This window comes from Callithrix jacchus, chromosome 8, assembly GCF_049354715.1.
Source record: "Callithrix jacchus isolate 240 chromosome 8, calJac240_pri, whole genome shotgun sequence".
Classification (NCBI taxonomy): domain Eukaryota; kingdom Metazoa; phylum Chordata; class Mammalia; order Primates; family Cebidae; genus Callithrix; species Callithrix jacchus.
In genome coordinates, this window is record NC_133509.1 from 52656271 (window position 1) to 52674879 (window position 18609).

At 37.5% G+C, this 18609-nt stretch overlaps 1 protein-coding gene and 1 non-coding gene across 13 annotated transcripts in view; one reads left to right on the forward strand and one right to left on the reverse strand.

Moving 5' to 3' along the window:
* FMN1 (formin 1) overlaps window positions 1–18609 on the reverse strand; it is a 415109-nt gene that overhangs the window by 189281 nt on the left and 207219 nt on the right. For all 12 annotated transcript variants that reach the window (XR_008474691.2, XM_078334424.1, XM_035259914.3 and 9 more), the window contains 2 exons: window positions 5798–6579; window positions 1372–1522 (listed from right to left, as the gene is read on the reverse strand). Coding sequence is in view for 11 of the 12 variants with exons in the window: in XM_078334424.1 (XP_078190550.1) it covers window positions 1372–1522; window positions 5798–6579 (933 nt within the window). In the remaining variant the exon portion in view is untranslated. The remainder of the gene's footprint in view (window positions 1–1371; window positions 1523–5797; window positions 6580–18609) is intronic.
* On the forward strand, window positions 8328–8392 carry LOC118145397 (small nucleolar RNA SNORD77). Its single transcript, XR_004730514.1, has one exon. It is a non-coding gene; the product is annotated as a small nucleolar RNA SNORD77 (small nucleolar RNA).

The window sequence follows — 18609 nt, forward strand, 5'->3', positions numbered from 1 at the left end:
CTATTAATCCTATTTTATAGAGAAGGGAAAATATGACAAGGAAGACAACCAGCCCAAGCTCACATAGCAAATCAATAGCAGAACAGAGTACTATACATTTTCCTTGACACCATTTCTGCTACTATTAAAAATAAGGAAAACCAACCAACCAAACAAAACCCCACTAAAACAGGGAAATGATAGCCGTGGTAGTAACAGTAGTAAAAGCAAGAGCAGCTATAATATGTTGAGTACTGACAGTGTGCTGAGCCTGATACATTGAATAATTACTTAGAGGAACATTATGAGCAGACATCATCTCAGGCTATGATTCAGGGACCCAGACACAGAGAGTGGAAGGACCTAGCATCACTGCCTCAGATCTCACAGTGAGTGTGTGGTAGAGGGTGAGTCATCCTCATGGTTGCCTGACTGCTTGACAATCCTAAACTCATTCTTTTACAGATGGCTGGTGCCTCTCAGTTTTCAATCCTTGAGTCACTATTCAGAAGTCTCCTTCATAATGAGGCCTACCCTGAACACCCCATTTTAAATTGCAGACCTCATTCCCACCCTACTAAAATTGGCCCTCCTCCTCCTGCACTACTATGTGATTGACAGGGTTTGTGTTTAGCATTTGTTAATATAAACTCCATGGGGGAATATTTTTTTTTTTTTTGCCCTCAACACATCCCAAATGCTTACGACAGTGCTGTCCAACAGAGCTTTTTATATGATGGAAATGTTTTACATCTGTGCTATCCAATATAGTAGCCATTAGCCACAACAACAAAATTGTAAAGCAGCTAGTACAATTAAAGAACTACATTATTTTATTTAATTTCATTATTTAATAGCCACAGGTTACCATACTGGACAGTGTGGGCCTAGGACAAATGCCTAGCACAGTAAATCCCTAGGAAATATTTGTTAAATAAATGAATGTATAGATAAAACCTATTTTTCATATAACCTACAGACTACTTTCACTAACCACAAATTAAATTTTATTTTTATTTCAATAGAATTAATGGTTGAAAAGGTCCAGATTAAACTTTGAAAATTCGGAAGATATGGCCAAAATAGTAAGCACAGATGGCATGAACTATTGGCTGCCTTGCCATCTACCACTCAAAACCTTCTGAAACATTTCCTGAAAACAGGGAAAGCAAATGAACAGCACGTAATTAATTCCCATGACTCATATACACACACATAGGAAATATGTAATAAATTCCCATGAATGACACATATATGTATATGAATGTGTGTATATATGATATATATACCATTTCCCTGTATTATTATATATATACATATGTATGTGTGTGTGTGTATATATATATAAATATATATATATATAATTACAGCTTTGCTATAATCACTCAGTACCTTTTTGACCTTGTTTTTTTTCTCATAAGTCTCTGACAGAGGTTTTTTCTTCTGTTGAGTTGTGTCTTTGGAGAATAAATACTCAAATTCACCAGGGTCCCGAATGTCAGGTTCTTCTAAGGAGTCCCATAAGGTTGGTGCAGCATTTTGGCTTAAAAGAGAAAATGACAAGTTAATCATAAGAACCAAAATAGGAGAGAATATAATACAATGAAATCTTTCTCTAATCCATTTTTTTTATTTTACTTTAAAAAAACACATAAAACTCTAATAATGCTTAGAGAAAAGCTTTTCATGTTATGCATTTGTTAAAGTCAAAATATACTATAGAACATTAAAACACACACAGACATATTTCCCAAAAAAACAACTCTCATTAGATACAATTAGAGATAGAGCTCTAGAGAAACTCCTTAGAGCCACAAATCCTGAGATTTGGATTACTAGGGGGCACCCAAGCTGCTCTTCCTTCAGTCTGGGCATTTCCATGATGTGTAAAAATCAGCACCATATAAAGACTGAAGCTATAAAACAATCTGAGACTTTGACAAGCTAATTCTGAAGTAGATTGAAAATGGAGTACCGAATTAAAGATCTGCCTCCTCTTTGGACTTTTTCAACTACTTTTAAATACAGCTTTTAGGATTAATGCAGGTTCACTGGGTCCAAGTTCTCAATCTGTGAAGAGGCTGAGCTTATTTTAAAATAACATGATTTATAGTATCTACATCCCCCAAACAATGTAACAACAAAAACCAACCAAAAACCTCCTCCATTACACCAGCCCTCATGGGATTTCAATTAAAGCAGCCACAGGGTAATTGTGCTGATTCGTCTTCCAGAAACAAGCACCCAAGTTTGGGAGGGAAGAAAGAAAAGCACTTTGGGAGGCTAAGGTGGACAGATTACTTGAGGTCAGGAGTTCAAGACCATCCTGGCCAACATGATGAAACCCTGTCTTTACTAAAAGTACAAAAACTTAGCTGGGCGTGGTGTAGTGCACCTGTAATCCCAGCTACTTGGGAGGCTGAGGCAGAAGGATTGTTTGAACCTGGGAGGCGTAGGTTGCAATGAGCCAAGATTGTGTCACTGCACAGGTGACAGAACAAGAGTACATCTCAAAAAATATAACACTCTCAATGCCCACAGACAGAAAAAAATTTTATCTACATACTGATCATATATCAAACATATGTATGTGTTACAATCCATAACATCTAAAATATATAACTTTGTTTCCATACATATTTTCTCAATGAAAACTAAAAAGATAACTATTATTATATAGAATGGTCCACCACACTTTTTGATACTATAGGTGATTTTGATATTTAAAACAGTTGGCAGCCCTGGCTTCTCAGGCATGCATGTTCATATTTTGCAATAGATCTGCCTTTCCCATGATATATGACATTTTGGTTGTGGCCACATTCACCTCTTCTCTCCTTTGCTTTTTGTTATTTTTTAAATTATGATTTTTCTAATGGTTGAACCATTTAATAGTATATATGTGACATATGGAAGTTATAAAGTATAACAATATAATGAACACCTGGGAAACCATTACCCAACCCATGGGCTAGAATATTTCCAGTGAAGTATATATCCCTGTATGTGTTCCTCCCTCAGCCATACCCCTCTGCTACTCACCTAACTTCAACTTGAAACATGAGTGCCATTAATGTTCAGTGCTTACCATTGCGGTGCTGGGGGTGAGGTGGGGAAAGGTGGGATCTTGATTAAGGAACCCAGCCAGGGAATTCTGCAGTGAGCATGTTAAGGGCCAGTGGTATGGGCCTCAGGAAGGTTCTGGGCAGCTAAGGAGTGATGCCTAGAGTGAGGTGACGCAATATAATAGGCCAACTGCTCAGCCCCATCCCCACTTCCTGCACCTGGTTGGTTCTAGCTACATGGACTCTGAGATCAGGCCAGTATAACTAGTATTATAATTCACTTATACTCCAATGTAAATTGGCTTTGGGAATCAACAGTGATCAGTTTGAGCAACTGATCACCATTTACAACACTATTTCTATGGGAAAGGCATTTCCAATACTGAATAAAAGAATTTTGGAACACTGCCTCTCAGTGATTTGGGGATAGCTGGCATTTGGTAGGGCAATAATAAGGACTTGCTTCACAACAAATGACCTGCTGTGGTGGTCAACTGACCACTGAACATAAAATTCTAGCTCACATGGAAAGCTGGGAGAGGGAGAGAAAAAAAGAAGAGGAGGAAAACGAGAAACTTACTAAAAAGCTGAAAAGGTAGTTAGATGAGGATTTACTTTTCTTTAACTAATTGTCTCTTTCTTATTCTAGAAATCACAAAACAGACACTGAAGAAAACAAAATGGCAAAAGAAAAAAATCAGTTCATACCAGTAGTCAAAAGCAATTTAGGTGGATGAGTGGCAGTGTATATATAATGCTGAAAATTCACATTTTGTTTCTGGCTTCCCAAAAAGCAAGACCAACATTTATGATGCAATCGTTATATAAACTTCTTACTCCTCTACTTGCACAAAATGTTAAAATACGATTTTGCCTCCTTTATAAGAAGGTTCCCAAATAATTGCACTTTTGCTCATAAGCAAATATTCCACAGACTCTGAATCATTTTCATTTAAAAGCAGTAGTTCTAATAGGTAGAAAAAGTTGGAGGGACCCATAATAAAAGAGATTGAAAATGTGGTGTCATCAGGCAGTCCCCATGTAATAAGTCTTAACACATCATAGTGGGACAGCCCCTATGTTATATTTCAGGTTCAAGGGTGATACACTCACCAAGCAGGGCTCTCTTGATGTCCTATTCATCTACTTTTCATTTGCTCAAAAGTAAAGGCCTAGATTTATGATGAAACCAATGAGACCTTGAGTAGCCAATTGGTTTTCTTCTCCAAATGGCCAACTACATAAGGAAGAAACAAGGCTGACAATGATTATCCCTAGCTTTCCCTTGGTCTTGGGTGAAGGGTCCATATCTCCCAGTGCCACTCTTTTATGGCTGCTGCGATCTACAGTATCTGTTGCTCATGAAGTGTCTCAGGGAAGGAAGTGAAAGCAGGCTAGTAGGACACAAGTGTGGAACAGCTCCCTGCACTGCCAAACACATTTGTCCAAGGCTTACAGGTGGCAGCCATCACCCTGGAATGGCTGTGCACTAATTTGAGAACACTAATAAGGAAACATGACTCAGAATAAATATTCTGGGAAATGATTTTTTAGGAAATGTCTGAGTCTTCATTAGGGAAAAGGGAATACTAGTACTTTAGTTAATGGCAGAAGCTATTACAGGATCATCTCACTTTTTTATTAACTATTCATTTGGGAAATCACAAAGTATAATTAAATTTTGAAAAAAGAAGTATCAGGCTATTCCAAAAATTGAATCTTGGCCCTTATTTTTTGGTGAGAGAAAAGGGGAAAATATGAAGCACATATGCTTAGTTTTAAGGCATTCCCCATTCCTCCACAGTGATTTCTGGCTGTTTTATAATTGTGAGTTGTGTGTTATTTTGTTTCATATCCTGCCTTCTGTAAGCAAAATGTTACATAAATTGAAGAATTTACTACCACATCATGACTTGGGAACAGTTGTAAAATGTGTCCTATATTTGCTGTTTACAAACAAACGTTAAAGGAGAAAGTGGTCGAGAGGCAACATCTCTCTCATTGTCCTCCTTCCAGGCTCAAAAATAAGGCCAAACAAATCGCATTCAAATTTGTTTGTATGGATGTTTCCAAGCAACTGTATCTTGCTACCTTAGAAACCCAGCTTATCAACCTATATATATGGAAGATGCTTTCAGCTATCCTCATACTGATACTTTCTTTGAAGGACATCAAGGTATGAAGAAAGATGTGAGAGTATTTAAAAGTTAGAAGAAATAGCGTTCAAGCAGAGAGAGTTTGTATTTTAAGACTCCTCTAAAGAACTAATAACTTATCCATATCTTGTTCTTTTAATAAAAATTGAAAAACACCCATTTCTATTAAATATCTAGATTATAGGTTGATTACAGCATCTAAAAACAAGACAGTAAAAAGTATTAGAAAAATCCTCAGTGAACCTACAGTATGGAATCAGGTTCAATTCTTTATGATTACTCATCAGTTGTAGCAATGTTGGGGAAAGCCCTGGTTTAGACCTGGACTCCAGTCTATACAATTGAACATTTGCCTTAGAGAAAAATTTGACACTGAAACACATTGTTTCTCCCAGCATCTTTAGAGAATATAGAGAGGCCTTGCTGGAGACAGACATTCTCCCCAAACATTCCAACCTTGTTTATCCAAGGCATTCACTGTATCACACTAGATAATGGGTGTTACACTATGGACATATTGACCCAGTAAGAATAAAACATCATTTGGGAAAAATCCTGAGAATTCACCTGCTGAGAATGGGATAGAGGAGAGCTTACCTCCTATCACTTATTTGTATCCTAGTCCAGTATAAAGGCTTCATGGGACAACTGGGCTCAATGGCTGGTTTTCGAGGAGATTGACTAGAAGAAGAGCCAAGTCCAAAGAAAAGTCCAGGGGGAGGTGGGGGTGCAAGTCCTGGGGGGGTTGGAGCAGGAGGAGGCCCTCCAGGGTTGGGTGGCACAGGGAAGTTAGGAAGTGGGGGTGGGGGTGGGGGTGGTGGAGGTCCAACACTTGAAGGTGGAGGTAGAGGTGGTGGTGGAGGTGGTGGCGGAGGTGGTGGCGGTGGCCCAGCACTCACAGGTGGCATTGGAGGTGCTGGAGACAAAGATCCAAGTCCTTGGGGAAGAGGCGGAGGGGGAGGGATGGATGCCGGCAGGGGTGGTGCAGGAGGTGGAGGTGGTGCCTTTTGCTGATTTGACTGGGCGCCTTCCATTGGCTGGAGTGCTGCATGGATGTCTTTGTGGTCGTTTGGGGGAGAGAGCTGGCTTAAAGAGGAGATATTTAGCTTTTTCGGTACTAATTGATTACTTCTGGTTGTCTTGCTTTCACTTTCACTGGGCTTGAGGAAGGTCTGTCTGTCTGTCTGGATGCACACATTTCTGTAGGTCTTTGGAGGGCAGTCATCATCGGTGGAAATGCATGCATCTTTCCTCTCTTCACAACCCCCTTGCCATCTGTGTTCTAACTCGTGTTTCAGATTTTCAATGGTTTCTTCTAGTCTTGCTGTTATCACTGCATGCTCGCCCCGGATATGAAATGTCCGAAGTTCAAACTGGGCCTGTCAGAAAATTCAGTGGGAAAGAAAGTCATGAGTTTATTAAAAACCAATATAGGAATTTAGAAACTCAATAATACCGTCACTGTGCCACTGTAGCATGGCTCAAATAAATGCAGGGAGACATTCTTTCAAGAATCCATAAAGGTATAAATTTTACTCTTTGCATTTTCCAGGGACCTCAACAGGCAGGAGACAAAGCACAGTTTCATCCAGCCTAAGCTCAAGGGAGATAATTTTCATGGATGAAGGCTTCAAGTATATCTGTTACCTAGGAACTCTTACCCAGTTTTAATATCAAATGCAAAACTTTTAATAAAGCTTTGGAAATGCTTGAATATCACTTTATAACTTTGGGGTTTGGTTTAAAAAAATAAAACTATTTCTCCACATCCTCTCCAGCATCTGTTGTCTCCAGATTTTCTAATGATTGCCATTCTAACTGGCATGAGATGGTATCTCAATGTAGTTTTGATTTGCATTTCTCCAATGACCAGTGATGATGAGCATTTTTTCATATGTTTGTTGGCCTCATGTATGTCTTCTTTTGTAAAGTATCTAACCATCATTCTCAGCAAACTCATATAAGAACAGAAAATCAAACACCACATGTTCTCACTCATAGGTGGGTGTTGAACAATGAGAACACATGGACACATGGAGTGGAGCATCACACACTGGGGTCTGTGTGGGGGAAATAGAGGAGGGACAGTGGGGGGTAGGGAGTTGGGGAGAGATAGCATGGGGAGAAATGCCAGATATAGGTGATGCCAGATATAGGCAGCAAATCACACTGCCATGTGTGTACCTATGCAACAATCTTGCATGTTCTTCACATGTACCCCAAAACCTAAAATGCAATAAAAAAAGAATAAAATAAAATAAAATAAAACTACACAGAAAAAATAGGTTTGGAGATCTTCTGGCTTAGGGCTGTTGTTCTCCTAGTCTTCCTTAGAATGTCTCTTTTACTGAGTTTCCAGAACAATACAGCAGAAACAAGAAGCAAGAAAAGAACCAGTGATAACTTATTTTTTTAAAGTTTCCCTATAACAGCAGCCCAAGATTAGTATTTGTCTGTTTGATAATACAGCAATAAATAAGCAATATAGAACATAAATAATGAAGATATTAAAGTATGCTATTTTTTTCTATTTACACAGCACTTTATCCTATGGAAGACAGTAGCCTTTTTAATACGTATTGCCTCAGTTATTTAAATACACTGAGTCTATAATTGAATACTTATTAACACAGAGCTAGTGTACTCTCAGTCATTAACTAGCCTGTTCCCCAACATTCAAAGCTATTCAGAACATTACAGTTAACTGGAAAGCAATCAAATTTAGAATTTTATTAGAGTTTTCAAAATCCAGTTTAATAGTAATTAAATACTTTTGGTCAACTTTTAAAATTTCTGCCTCCCCCAGGAGATTATAAACTCCAGAAGATGAAATTGGTGACAGTATTGTCTTTATTTCTTTATCTCAGCAGGTAGCACAGCAAGTACATAGCTTGGAAGAGATGGATGGATAAACATCACTGGGATAGTTATATTCACTTTCATTGTCCCAAGTGCCTTCCTTATCAAGACTCTCTTCAGTATAATTTCAACACAGGTATCTAGAACAACTAAGCACACACAAGTACAGCTCCCTTTTGCATTGAAAAAGTAAAGAAATATTTTTAACAGCCTTGTCAGGCAAGGTATAAACATAGGAAGCTTCTCTAACTTCATTGAGATAACTTTTATACTATGATGTTTGCATAGTTCAGCAGAATGAATCTCGAAGAGATCTACCATTTGTCTGGTGTTGAAAAAAAAAGATAACTTTTAACTATTTTTTACCAGATTCAACTTTCTCCTAATATTCATTTTCAAGAACAAAGGCCTAAAGAACTATAGTCAGGAGAACTGAAAGACAAAGTTTTTCGAAGGCTAATCTTCCCATATGTGGACTTGGTAGCTCTGGGCCAACTTTGAAGGAAGTGGCTAGATCACTGTCTATTTCTTGTACAGTGCAAAGTTTTGAGTGCTTGAGTTTGGAGTCACACCACCTGGTTCACATCTTGGCTTAGGCACTTGAAAGTTCTAGGACCTTAGACAAGGAATGCTGTGTCCCTAAAGCCTGAGTTTCTTCATGTGTAAAGTAAGAATAATAGTGAGTCATCTCCAGGACTTTTCTAAAAGTTAAATGAAATACTTCATACAAAATGGCAGGCATTATGCCTGGAACAAAGAAAGATTTGGATAAATCTTACTGTTATTTTCTGTTGCTAATACTAATAGCACAGCAAGAGACTAAAAAATTTCTAATTATTTTTTAAAATTTTCAAACAATGCTACCTTTCTAGAGGGATAGGCATAAAACTAGGAACAGCTCAAGCAATCAGGATAAGCAATGTGCCTCAAATACGAAAGTTTACCTAGCCTTTTGTGAGTTCTACCAATTACCTACAAGTAATTTTGAGCTTCACTCAACTGTGTGATCAAGATAATCTTTGTTTCAACATCCTATCACTTCCATCTTCATTTCTCTCTTTCTTCCCTGTCCACTTCCACCCACATTCTAGCCCTGATTACCACCCTGAATTACTCACCCACACTTTAATTCATTCTAATGACCCGTTCAGTTCTGTCACAACAAACTGACTCTCAGCTGTTATTCTCAACTAAACTTTCTTTCAAGATTAACAGTCAAATATTCAAGAGGCAATAATTTTACTCAATCCTCAACTTTTTAATGATATGAAAGAATTGCAAAGACATATTGCATGGTGAAACTTTCCCTAATTAGGGAAATATTTTTGGCGAACTTAGTTTCTGCCTCCCCTATCAGATTATAAACTCCACAAGATGAAATCTTGTATCTATAACAAAAGCCCTGGTCCCTATCTCCTCTTCTTTCTACCACTCAATCAAGGATCTTATAAATCTGTTGAAGCTGACGTGTACAGGTATATATCCTTTTAGCAGCTCTGAGATAATGCATTTGTTTAGTGTAGCGGGCAGTACACAAATTTGGCAGGTAAGTTCACCTCTTTGTACCTGTTTTTTGTAACCAAAATGGGGATTATAAAATGTACGTGACAGAGCAGATATGCCAGGGAGGCAAATTAATACATGTAAACAAAATAAAGAAGAGTGTTGGTAGCATAGTAAGTACTATTTCAGTTTGCCATCATTATTATTGTCTCTCTAATGCCCAGCAGATTAGAGGCCAGTGGCCCCATCAGCTTGCTCTTGGCTCTGGGTATATGCTTCCTGGTCCCATACCCTGTCTACATGCACTATGCTTCTAAAACAAATATAGACATATCAAATATACCAAAATAGTTCTTAAATTCCTTTAGCAATTGCACTTTTAACCCTACCTCTTTTTCTTCACAGCAGAAATTTTTGAAAAAAGCACTCAACCCATGCTTTTTCTTATTCATTTGCTTTTCACCCAATTACTGGCTTCTATTCCCACTATCCTATTGAAACTCCATGATTTGATTGTTGCATTCAATCAGCACTTTTCAGTGATTTTGACCTTTCTGCCCCATTTATTTGAGTTGACTGTTGCACAAGCATTGAAATTCTGCTTCCCTGAACTCGATTTTACCTCTCTCCTTTTGTTCACCTCCTACTTCTCTGCAGTCTCTAGTCAATCTGTAGACTAATTTGCACTCATTCATCCCTTAAATGTGGTTCTCTGGGCATCCTCCTTGCCAGTTCTTTCCTTCTCACCCTACACAATCTTTCTGCATATACTCATAGGATAAATAACACTAGGTGAGTACCTTCTAAGTTAGTACCTCGACCATATTTCCAACTATCCCCTGGATTAATCTACTTGGATATTTAACCAACTGCCTCAGATTCAACAGATTGGAAAGTGAAGTCATTGCTGCTGAACCCCAATTTGTTCTTCCTCTGAAATTTCTCCTCACCGTTAATGGCCACATTGCCTCCCAGTCAGCACATCCAGAAACCTGACGTCATGCTGGATTTCCTGCTCTCTCTCATCCTCAACATGCTGTTTTTAATTGTTATTGATTTCTCTGATTCATTTCCTTCTTTTTCACCCCCACCGCCTCAATCTTTCACTGAACAAAGATGATGAGCATTTTCTTTATCTAGACAAAGGCATGAGCATTTTCTTGACTCAAATTTAGCCACTTTGGTTCCAAGAAGATTTTGAAAAAAATAATAATAATAATAAATGCAGATCCCTAGTCCTTAAAATCCCTTCAATAATTAGCTATTACTTGCAGACTAACAATGTAACTTTTTGGCACAGACACATCAACAGCTTTTCTGATTTGCTTTCTGACCAACCTCTCCAGTACTGGTTCCTGTCTCTTCCCCAGATATGCCTTGGATTCCAGTCTTCTAAACAGGTCCATGCTCTTTCACGCATCTAGGTCTTTTGCAAATATTGTCCTGTTCCAATTATCTTCCTCTTCTGCAAGCACCCAAGATAAGGACTCAATTACTAGACAGAGATTCCATGAATGGGTTTCTTACATACTGTATTCACTGATATGGAGAGTAACCAAATAAGGAAAACAATGAATTTCCATGTACTGTATACTAGTATGCTGAGATGATAGTAAAAACCTTTCTGGATCTCTAACATTTAATTGCCTCTCTCTGTCCCTTGCCCCCCCAAAAAACACTTGCCTTTAACCTTTCCGGTTCCTAATCCCTTTTGATCATTCCAATTTTGTCTTGGTTGTGTTCTTCACCTCAGTGTGGCAGAGTAACTCAAAGTGATTAAAGTAATAAGCACCTCATTCATTCTGTCTGTCTATGTCAATGATTTCACATTGTGTCTGGCTGTATTATAAATGAAGCACCTCAAGTCCATGCACACCATGAGTTGAAGCTTTGGGAAAGCTAATCTTTAGACACTATTTTAAATTTCATTTCCTGTTAGTTACCACTTCTACTTTGTACATGGATATTATGTGCTGTTCCCCCTCCTTTATCTAGATACATAGGTAGAAAGACTGGTGATGATTTGATGATCCTAATACAGAGTAGAACTTTCTGTTAGATAATCATGTACTCCCAATCTTTGCCCAGGATCCTGGGAATCTTTAGGAAGTGTCAAGCCTAGCCTCTTATAATAGAAACTACAGATAAAGCCAGGTCTAGGAAACAAATGCCTTTATATCCTGTTAACTTTACTTAATGATTGAACATGTGCTTGTAAGCAGTATACAACAATAAACCCTCCATTTGTTTTTAGATCAATGTTCTTTAGGACATATAAAGAAAACTCAAGTTTTTGTCTCTCCCTCTCCCTGCTAAACATCTGCAGATTGGACCCAATACATCATTTGAAAAGACACAGGAGCTGAAGTTTGATATCTTTCCAGTCTTTAAGTTTTATCTATCTCCTTTACTCTTAATTTGTTTGCTTCAATTGCTTTCATTTTTAATTACATCCTCGTCTCACCTGCAATAGTCTGTTACAATATATAGCCACCTCTTAAGAAGAAAGATTCAAACTTATTAGCTTTGAGAGAACAATGCCAATTAAACCATCCTGTTTTGATTACCCCCTTTTTCCCTAGTGGCACAATTTTTAATCTTTCTAATAAAGTGCTTCTCAAGCCCTGCTTCCATTAGAATCACCTGGAGAGCTTTGTGGATGATACTGACACTGAGGTCCATCCCCAGAAATCCTCATTTAATTAGTCTGAGAGGATGACTTTGCACAGGTGTCTTTAAAGCACAGTAAGAGATCCCAATGGGAGCCAGAGATGGAACCAAGAACAACTGTTCTTAATCTATATTCTGCTCTAACACAGCTGAGATAGTATAACATCACAATGTCAATGGATTCTTTTGGCAATGACTTTCACTTGGGTCATTTCAGAGTCTCCAAGGAAATACGTTATTTGGTAAAGCCCCTTTCCTGATTCTGATATGCCCAATAAAGGGAATATTCCTTCATTGCCTATATTGAGAATGATTATTCTACACAGCAGACAAACCTAAATTCCTTCCATTATACTCATGGCTCTTCAAAACTTGGCCTCTGCCTACTTTCCCAGATATTTCCCCACTCTTCCTCCACTACACCACTATAGACTCAAACATATAACTCATTCACACATCTTTACTCTTTTGCACATGCTGTTTCATCTCCCTAGAGCACCTTTTCTCCATTTTCACCTAGTGAAAGCCCTGAAAAAAAAATTCAAGCTCGAATGAATCTTCTGGCTTAAACTTTTCTTGATTCTTCTTGACAGAAGTTTTCCTTTTTGTTTCCAAATAACATTCTAGGTTCATGTTGCATTATAGTCATTTATGTTTATCTTCTTTACAAATTTAAAAACCTCAGGCAGTTGGGGACCACAATTTAATCATATTTGAACCGCCAGAGCCTCACACACTGCTTGCCTATTGAACTGATTTTTTAGCTTTAAATATTGAGACTTCCTCATGCCTTTGTATTACCCATCCAATTACAAGTGAAACTCCAAAAAAATTAAGGAGATAAAGATCCTTTTCTTTTTGTATTCCCATACGCAGCAAACTCTAAGACCTGTTAGTCATCAATTGTTAGCCATTACTTACAGACTAACACTGAAACTATTTAGATCAGACATACTAAACACTCTTCTGACCTCTATTCTATCACTTGCTTCACTTTTGGACTAGAAAACTCATAAAACATTCAAGTTTTTAAAAATGAAGGTATTTCTAAAAGTTGATGTTGATCATGTTAGTTTTAATAATTCAAAATACTTAATGTAGATAAGAATTCTCTTCACAGTAAGCTCAAAGGCTATTCCCATACATATAATAAACTATCCAGTAGAAATGAACCACATTTGTGATTCTAATATGATTAGGAATTGGACTCTAGCAACTTCCGCAGCCTCCTCTGGGGATAGTTCTCCCTTCCCCTACCAAATCCTCATTATTTTTTAATATCCTTCCCATTACCACTGCTCAGAGATATCATCGAAGGAACACACTGTACTGAAACCCAAGCAACAGAGGGAGACTTCTGCTTGTCTGGTCCCCACAAGCATGTCTGTCAAAAAGAAGGTGGAAAAGTGCCTACTGATGAAAGAGATCCTGTTAGTGCCAAGCACTGTGGAAAAATCATCCGTTAGCATTTTGTTGTTATGAACATTCTCTCTTGGTGGTGCTGCCAGGGCCAATAAAAAATCAGGTTATCTTCTGTACAACTTGAGTAAGTCAGTCTTTTCCAGGGACTCTTCCAAATTCTACATCCCTAGGTTGAGAAAAGCTGGAGAGTTCCTGGGGGCTGCATGGAGACTCTATAAAGCATTAGCACCTCAGAAAAGTTCAGTGGGAGCAGAGGGAAGGAAAGGAGAATGAGGCTTAGGAGCACAAAATGCCTGGAAGGGATGGGATTCAGTTCTTACCGAATGCTTAGGTAAGGCAAGAAGATGATGATTCTATGGCTTTGGATGTGCATATGAGTTTTTTCTGTTTTTTTTTTTTTTTTTTGAAGGCTGTCCAAAGACTTCAATAACCCCTTAGTTAATTGACTTATACTTGCCACTGTAATAACAAAAGTTTCTATTAATGAAGAGAATGGAATTGGGTTTGATGAGAGCCCCGTAAATTAACAAAAGCTGGTTTTAATTAACTATAATAATTTTTTTGTTCTTATCAGAAATGAAAGCATATCAAGTTACTACCAAAAGGCCATCTCAAGGACACTTAGAAACATGAGGCATATTTGACACATTTCTGTAATTAGAACTTGCTGGGGGGGGGATAAAGAAATAGAGAAATAAAGAAAGGGTTATTGATATGAAATTGATTCGGAGTAAAACCCAATGCATGCAATACTGGAGAGTAAACACATGTAAAAATGGTGCTGATCTCCAGTAATCACCTGCCATGCTGATGCTCGGGAATGACAAGAAGAGAATCCAAACCAACATGGAGTGAGTATTATAATGTTAGGTGTCTTCATCCTCACGACTCTGCAAGGTAGACATTCTGGGGGATGTGTTAATCTGTATAAGATCCTGTGGCTGAAAAATAGTGACAAGGGAATCTCAATCCTGGCTGGTATAAAAACTTATGCTCTATCTCACTATTTTGAATTAATATCAAATGACTCCCTACATTGATAGCCAGTAAATCACAGTAACTCATAATAATTAATGATTAGTAACACTACATTCCACTATTACTTACAATGCATTTGCATTACATCAATACATATAATTATCATAATCTTTGAATATACTGGTATTGTGGCTGTTTTCTAGATGAAGAAAGAGAAGCACTGAGGAAGTAAATTGCCAATAAGAGAGACTAAATCCACTATCCACCTTATCACTGATCCTCAGTCATTAACAATTCTTCCCAAGCAACACATTTCAGGAAGTCAGTATGCCAACATGCAAAAAGAGATGACTTCTAGTCACAGATGCTTTCTTCAAAATATTTGCCCTCCTTCCTTCTGAAAAAGAAATGGAATTATTAACTAAATAATTGAAGTTTCTTGACTCCAAGGTGGAAAAAGCACTGGGTTCTAAGACCTGAATTCTACTCCTGGTTATCTCAATCATTAGCTACTTGCCCTTAGCCAAATTTTAAATTTCCTCTAAACCTCATTTTATACATGTCTGAAATCAGAAGTTCAAAATACTTAATCATTAAGATTTCCTCTAGTTCTAAAACATTAACAATTTCCACACCCAAGACTCTTATATCACTTTCTTTCAAAGCTTTTTTGAATACATCTCTATTCCTGAAAGCTTCCTAAGGACTTGAAGCATGGTATTATCTAAGGAATACAAAGAGATAGTCCCAAACCTCATTATGAATGCAAATGTTCACATGAGGTGGGATTCATTAAGGTGCTCTGAAAATCAGTGATGAATATACAAATTAGATAAAATTGTTTTTTTTTTTTGAGACAGGGTCTTACTCTGTCACCCACACTGGAATGCAAATGGCATGATCTTGGCTCACCGCAACCTTCACCTCCCGGGTTCAAGCGATTCTCCTGCCTCGGCCTTCTGAGAAGCTGGGACTACAGGCACATGCCACCACACCCAGCTAATTTTTGTATTTTTAGTAAAGGCAGGGTTTCACTGTGTTCACCAGATGGTCTCAATCTCTTGACCTCATGATCTGCCTGCCTTGGCTTGCCAAAGTGCTGGAAAGTGCAGGTGTAAGCCACCGCCTGGCCTATTTATTATTGTTGAAATGTAGTTAATTACAAGTATTAAAGAATACACCTTTAAAATCAGCAAATAAACCATGGACGACTAGTCATTATAGGAGTAGCAGGCAAATAAAACAAATATTTGAAATCTGCACTGAGGTTTATACTTGAGACACAAAACAAAATTGTTGCAAGAGTGCATTTTATGAAATAAAAGTCAATGCTACTCATGGGGGAACTTCTGTAACATTTTATTTCTAAGGTATTAATATCCAAAATATAGTATAAGTCACAGACTGGACATACATCCATGAAAATGACATTCAGACTTCATTTTTCCAAAAAATAATTCTAAACCCAATGAGCAAACCCAAGACTGCACATTTTAGGCAATAAGCCAACATACGAATTCCTTCTCTATTAAAAAAGAGGACTTGCAATTTTATGTTGTATTATTATTATCACTACTGAAGCTGCAGCTAGTCCAATGAGGCATTACACATCCTAGAGTGCATGCAAGCTTAGAAGGAACAGATGATAAACCCTGGTTCTTAATATACTGTGACAAAATAGGGTTCTTCACTTAATTACAATAATCATTTTAATATTTCCCTCTAGATGCCTCACACAGTTGTCTATAAAGGATACTATTCCATGGTCAGTGTTCATCTGCCAAATAGTATCATTTTGAAAACTATGGTGTGGATTCCTCAAACGTGCTTCCTCACATACTCCCAACACTTTGTTTGTACATTTCCTAAATTGGAATTGAGTAGGAAATGAAAAAATGACATTAGGTCAATTATGTAGAACTACCAAATGGTGTCAGATGATATCAAAAAGGCCAGCTGTTGAGTTCTCTTTCGTGTAAAAGATGAAACTTATGCATAAGACTCTAGGAGTACTGACTAGAAAAATAGTTTCCACAACTTAACAAATGATACAGGTCTCTGGAAGCAAGAAGAGGCTCAGAGGAGTGGTTGGTGCTAAAGGTCCTGCTTATGAGCTTACTTTTCTTAGTGGTGCTGTATAAACCTGGTAGAATGCAAACAGGTTTTCATTACAACAAAGATGGGCTCCCTACCAGCCAATATTCAAACAAGCTTTGATAAGCATCTTGCCAAGTGCCAGACCTTGTGGAAAAGAAGCTACTTTGAGAAGCTCACATTCTAGGTAGAAATAGTAATATATTTGTAAAAGTTATGCATAATATCCAGGACAACTGAGCTTGTGTGAGTTTTGCAGTATCATTACTTTTACTATTATTATTAATAGTAATATAACTTTTTCCTTGACAACTGAAAGAAACCAATGATGATATCATTAAATGCATTTGATTCATCCAGCAAACACATACCAAGTCATTTGTGTTCACATATCCCATCAGCAACAAGCTACTCCAAGCCCAACCATTTATAAATCAAACTCCCCGAATTAATTTTTGCAAGTAAGCAAGGAGGTATTTGGCTTTCCACCTTCATTACTTAAACAAATGACCAATGATGCATGCCTGAATCACAATCACCTTCTCCTTGCCACTTCGAGTCTTTCCAGGGATTCGTCACTTGATAACTCTGCCATTGAATGGGTTTTAAATTATTGGCCAATTGACAGGGCAAACAAACAAAAAGGTTTGCTTCTCTTTCTTAGGATTTGAGTTTTGGCTTAGGACGCCTCCTCTAGAAGAGGCTAGGAAGGGAAATGTTTTAAATTTCCAAATATTGCTCACCCCAGTCAAAAGGGACACTCATTATGCAAGACGTAAGTTGCGATGACAGAATGGACTCACAAAATTGAACATAGTCTTTCTTCTTTAAGAAATAGACTCAATGAGAAATATTTTCTGCTAGAATTTGAGTGTCTAGGTCAGTTAAAAAAAAAAAAAAACCTAAAATAGGGTCATAGCACTCGGCTTTAGTTCTGCATAAGGCTGCTATAGAACCTTAAATTTGCTTTACATATCTGGCTTTTATTTTCTTAATCTGTGAAACAAACAGATCAGAAAAAGATCAGGGCATTTTACAAACCAGGTTTCTAGGGATCCAAGGAGGTGCTTCAGTTCTGTAAACACTTAATTTTCACACTATTTTAAAAGAACATTTAATCTTAATTATTGTGATTTTTAAAACTGTACAATATTATGCCAAAAATGTTACACATTTATATACCATCAGCAGATCTACTACTGGGGTACTTGGTCGTTTTCTGTTTTTTTTTGTGTGTTTTTTTGTTTTTTCAGTCTTTGGAATACCAAATTTTCTCTGATTTTCTGAATCTATGTCTCTAAAATGGTTTCATTGATTAGGAAAAATTATAACTGGTCTATTTTCTTTCATTTTCTTTTTTCTTCTTTTAAAGTTCAGGCTCAGCAGGTGGATCATCCAAGGTCAGGAGTTCATGATAGTCTGGTCAACATGGCAAAACCCCATCTCTACTAATAACACACAAAAAAATTGCTGGGCGTGGTGACGCGAGCCTATAATCTCAGCTACTCAGGAGACTGATGCACAGGGATTCCTTGAACCTGGGAGGCAGAGGTTATGGTGAGCAGAGATCACATCACTATACTCCAGCCTGGGTGACAGAGTGAACTGTGTCTCAGAAAAAGGAAAAAAAAATAAGAATTTCCTAAAATTCATGTTTAATCTTAGAGAACTTTTAAAATCTTATACAATTCTATTCAAACCCTGGAATCATAAGGGGAAATTTTTTTTCCAAAAATGTTTCCATTTATAACGAAATATTCTCTAACGTGATTTTTGAGATTTTTCTGTCAGGAAAATATAACATTAAAATTAATTAAATTCTGTGCTAACATAAGACTCAACAGTCTTTCATTCAACTTTTTGGTCAACTCTGTCATCATTCA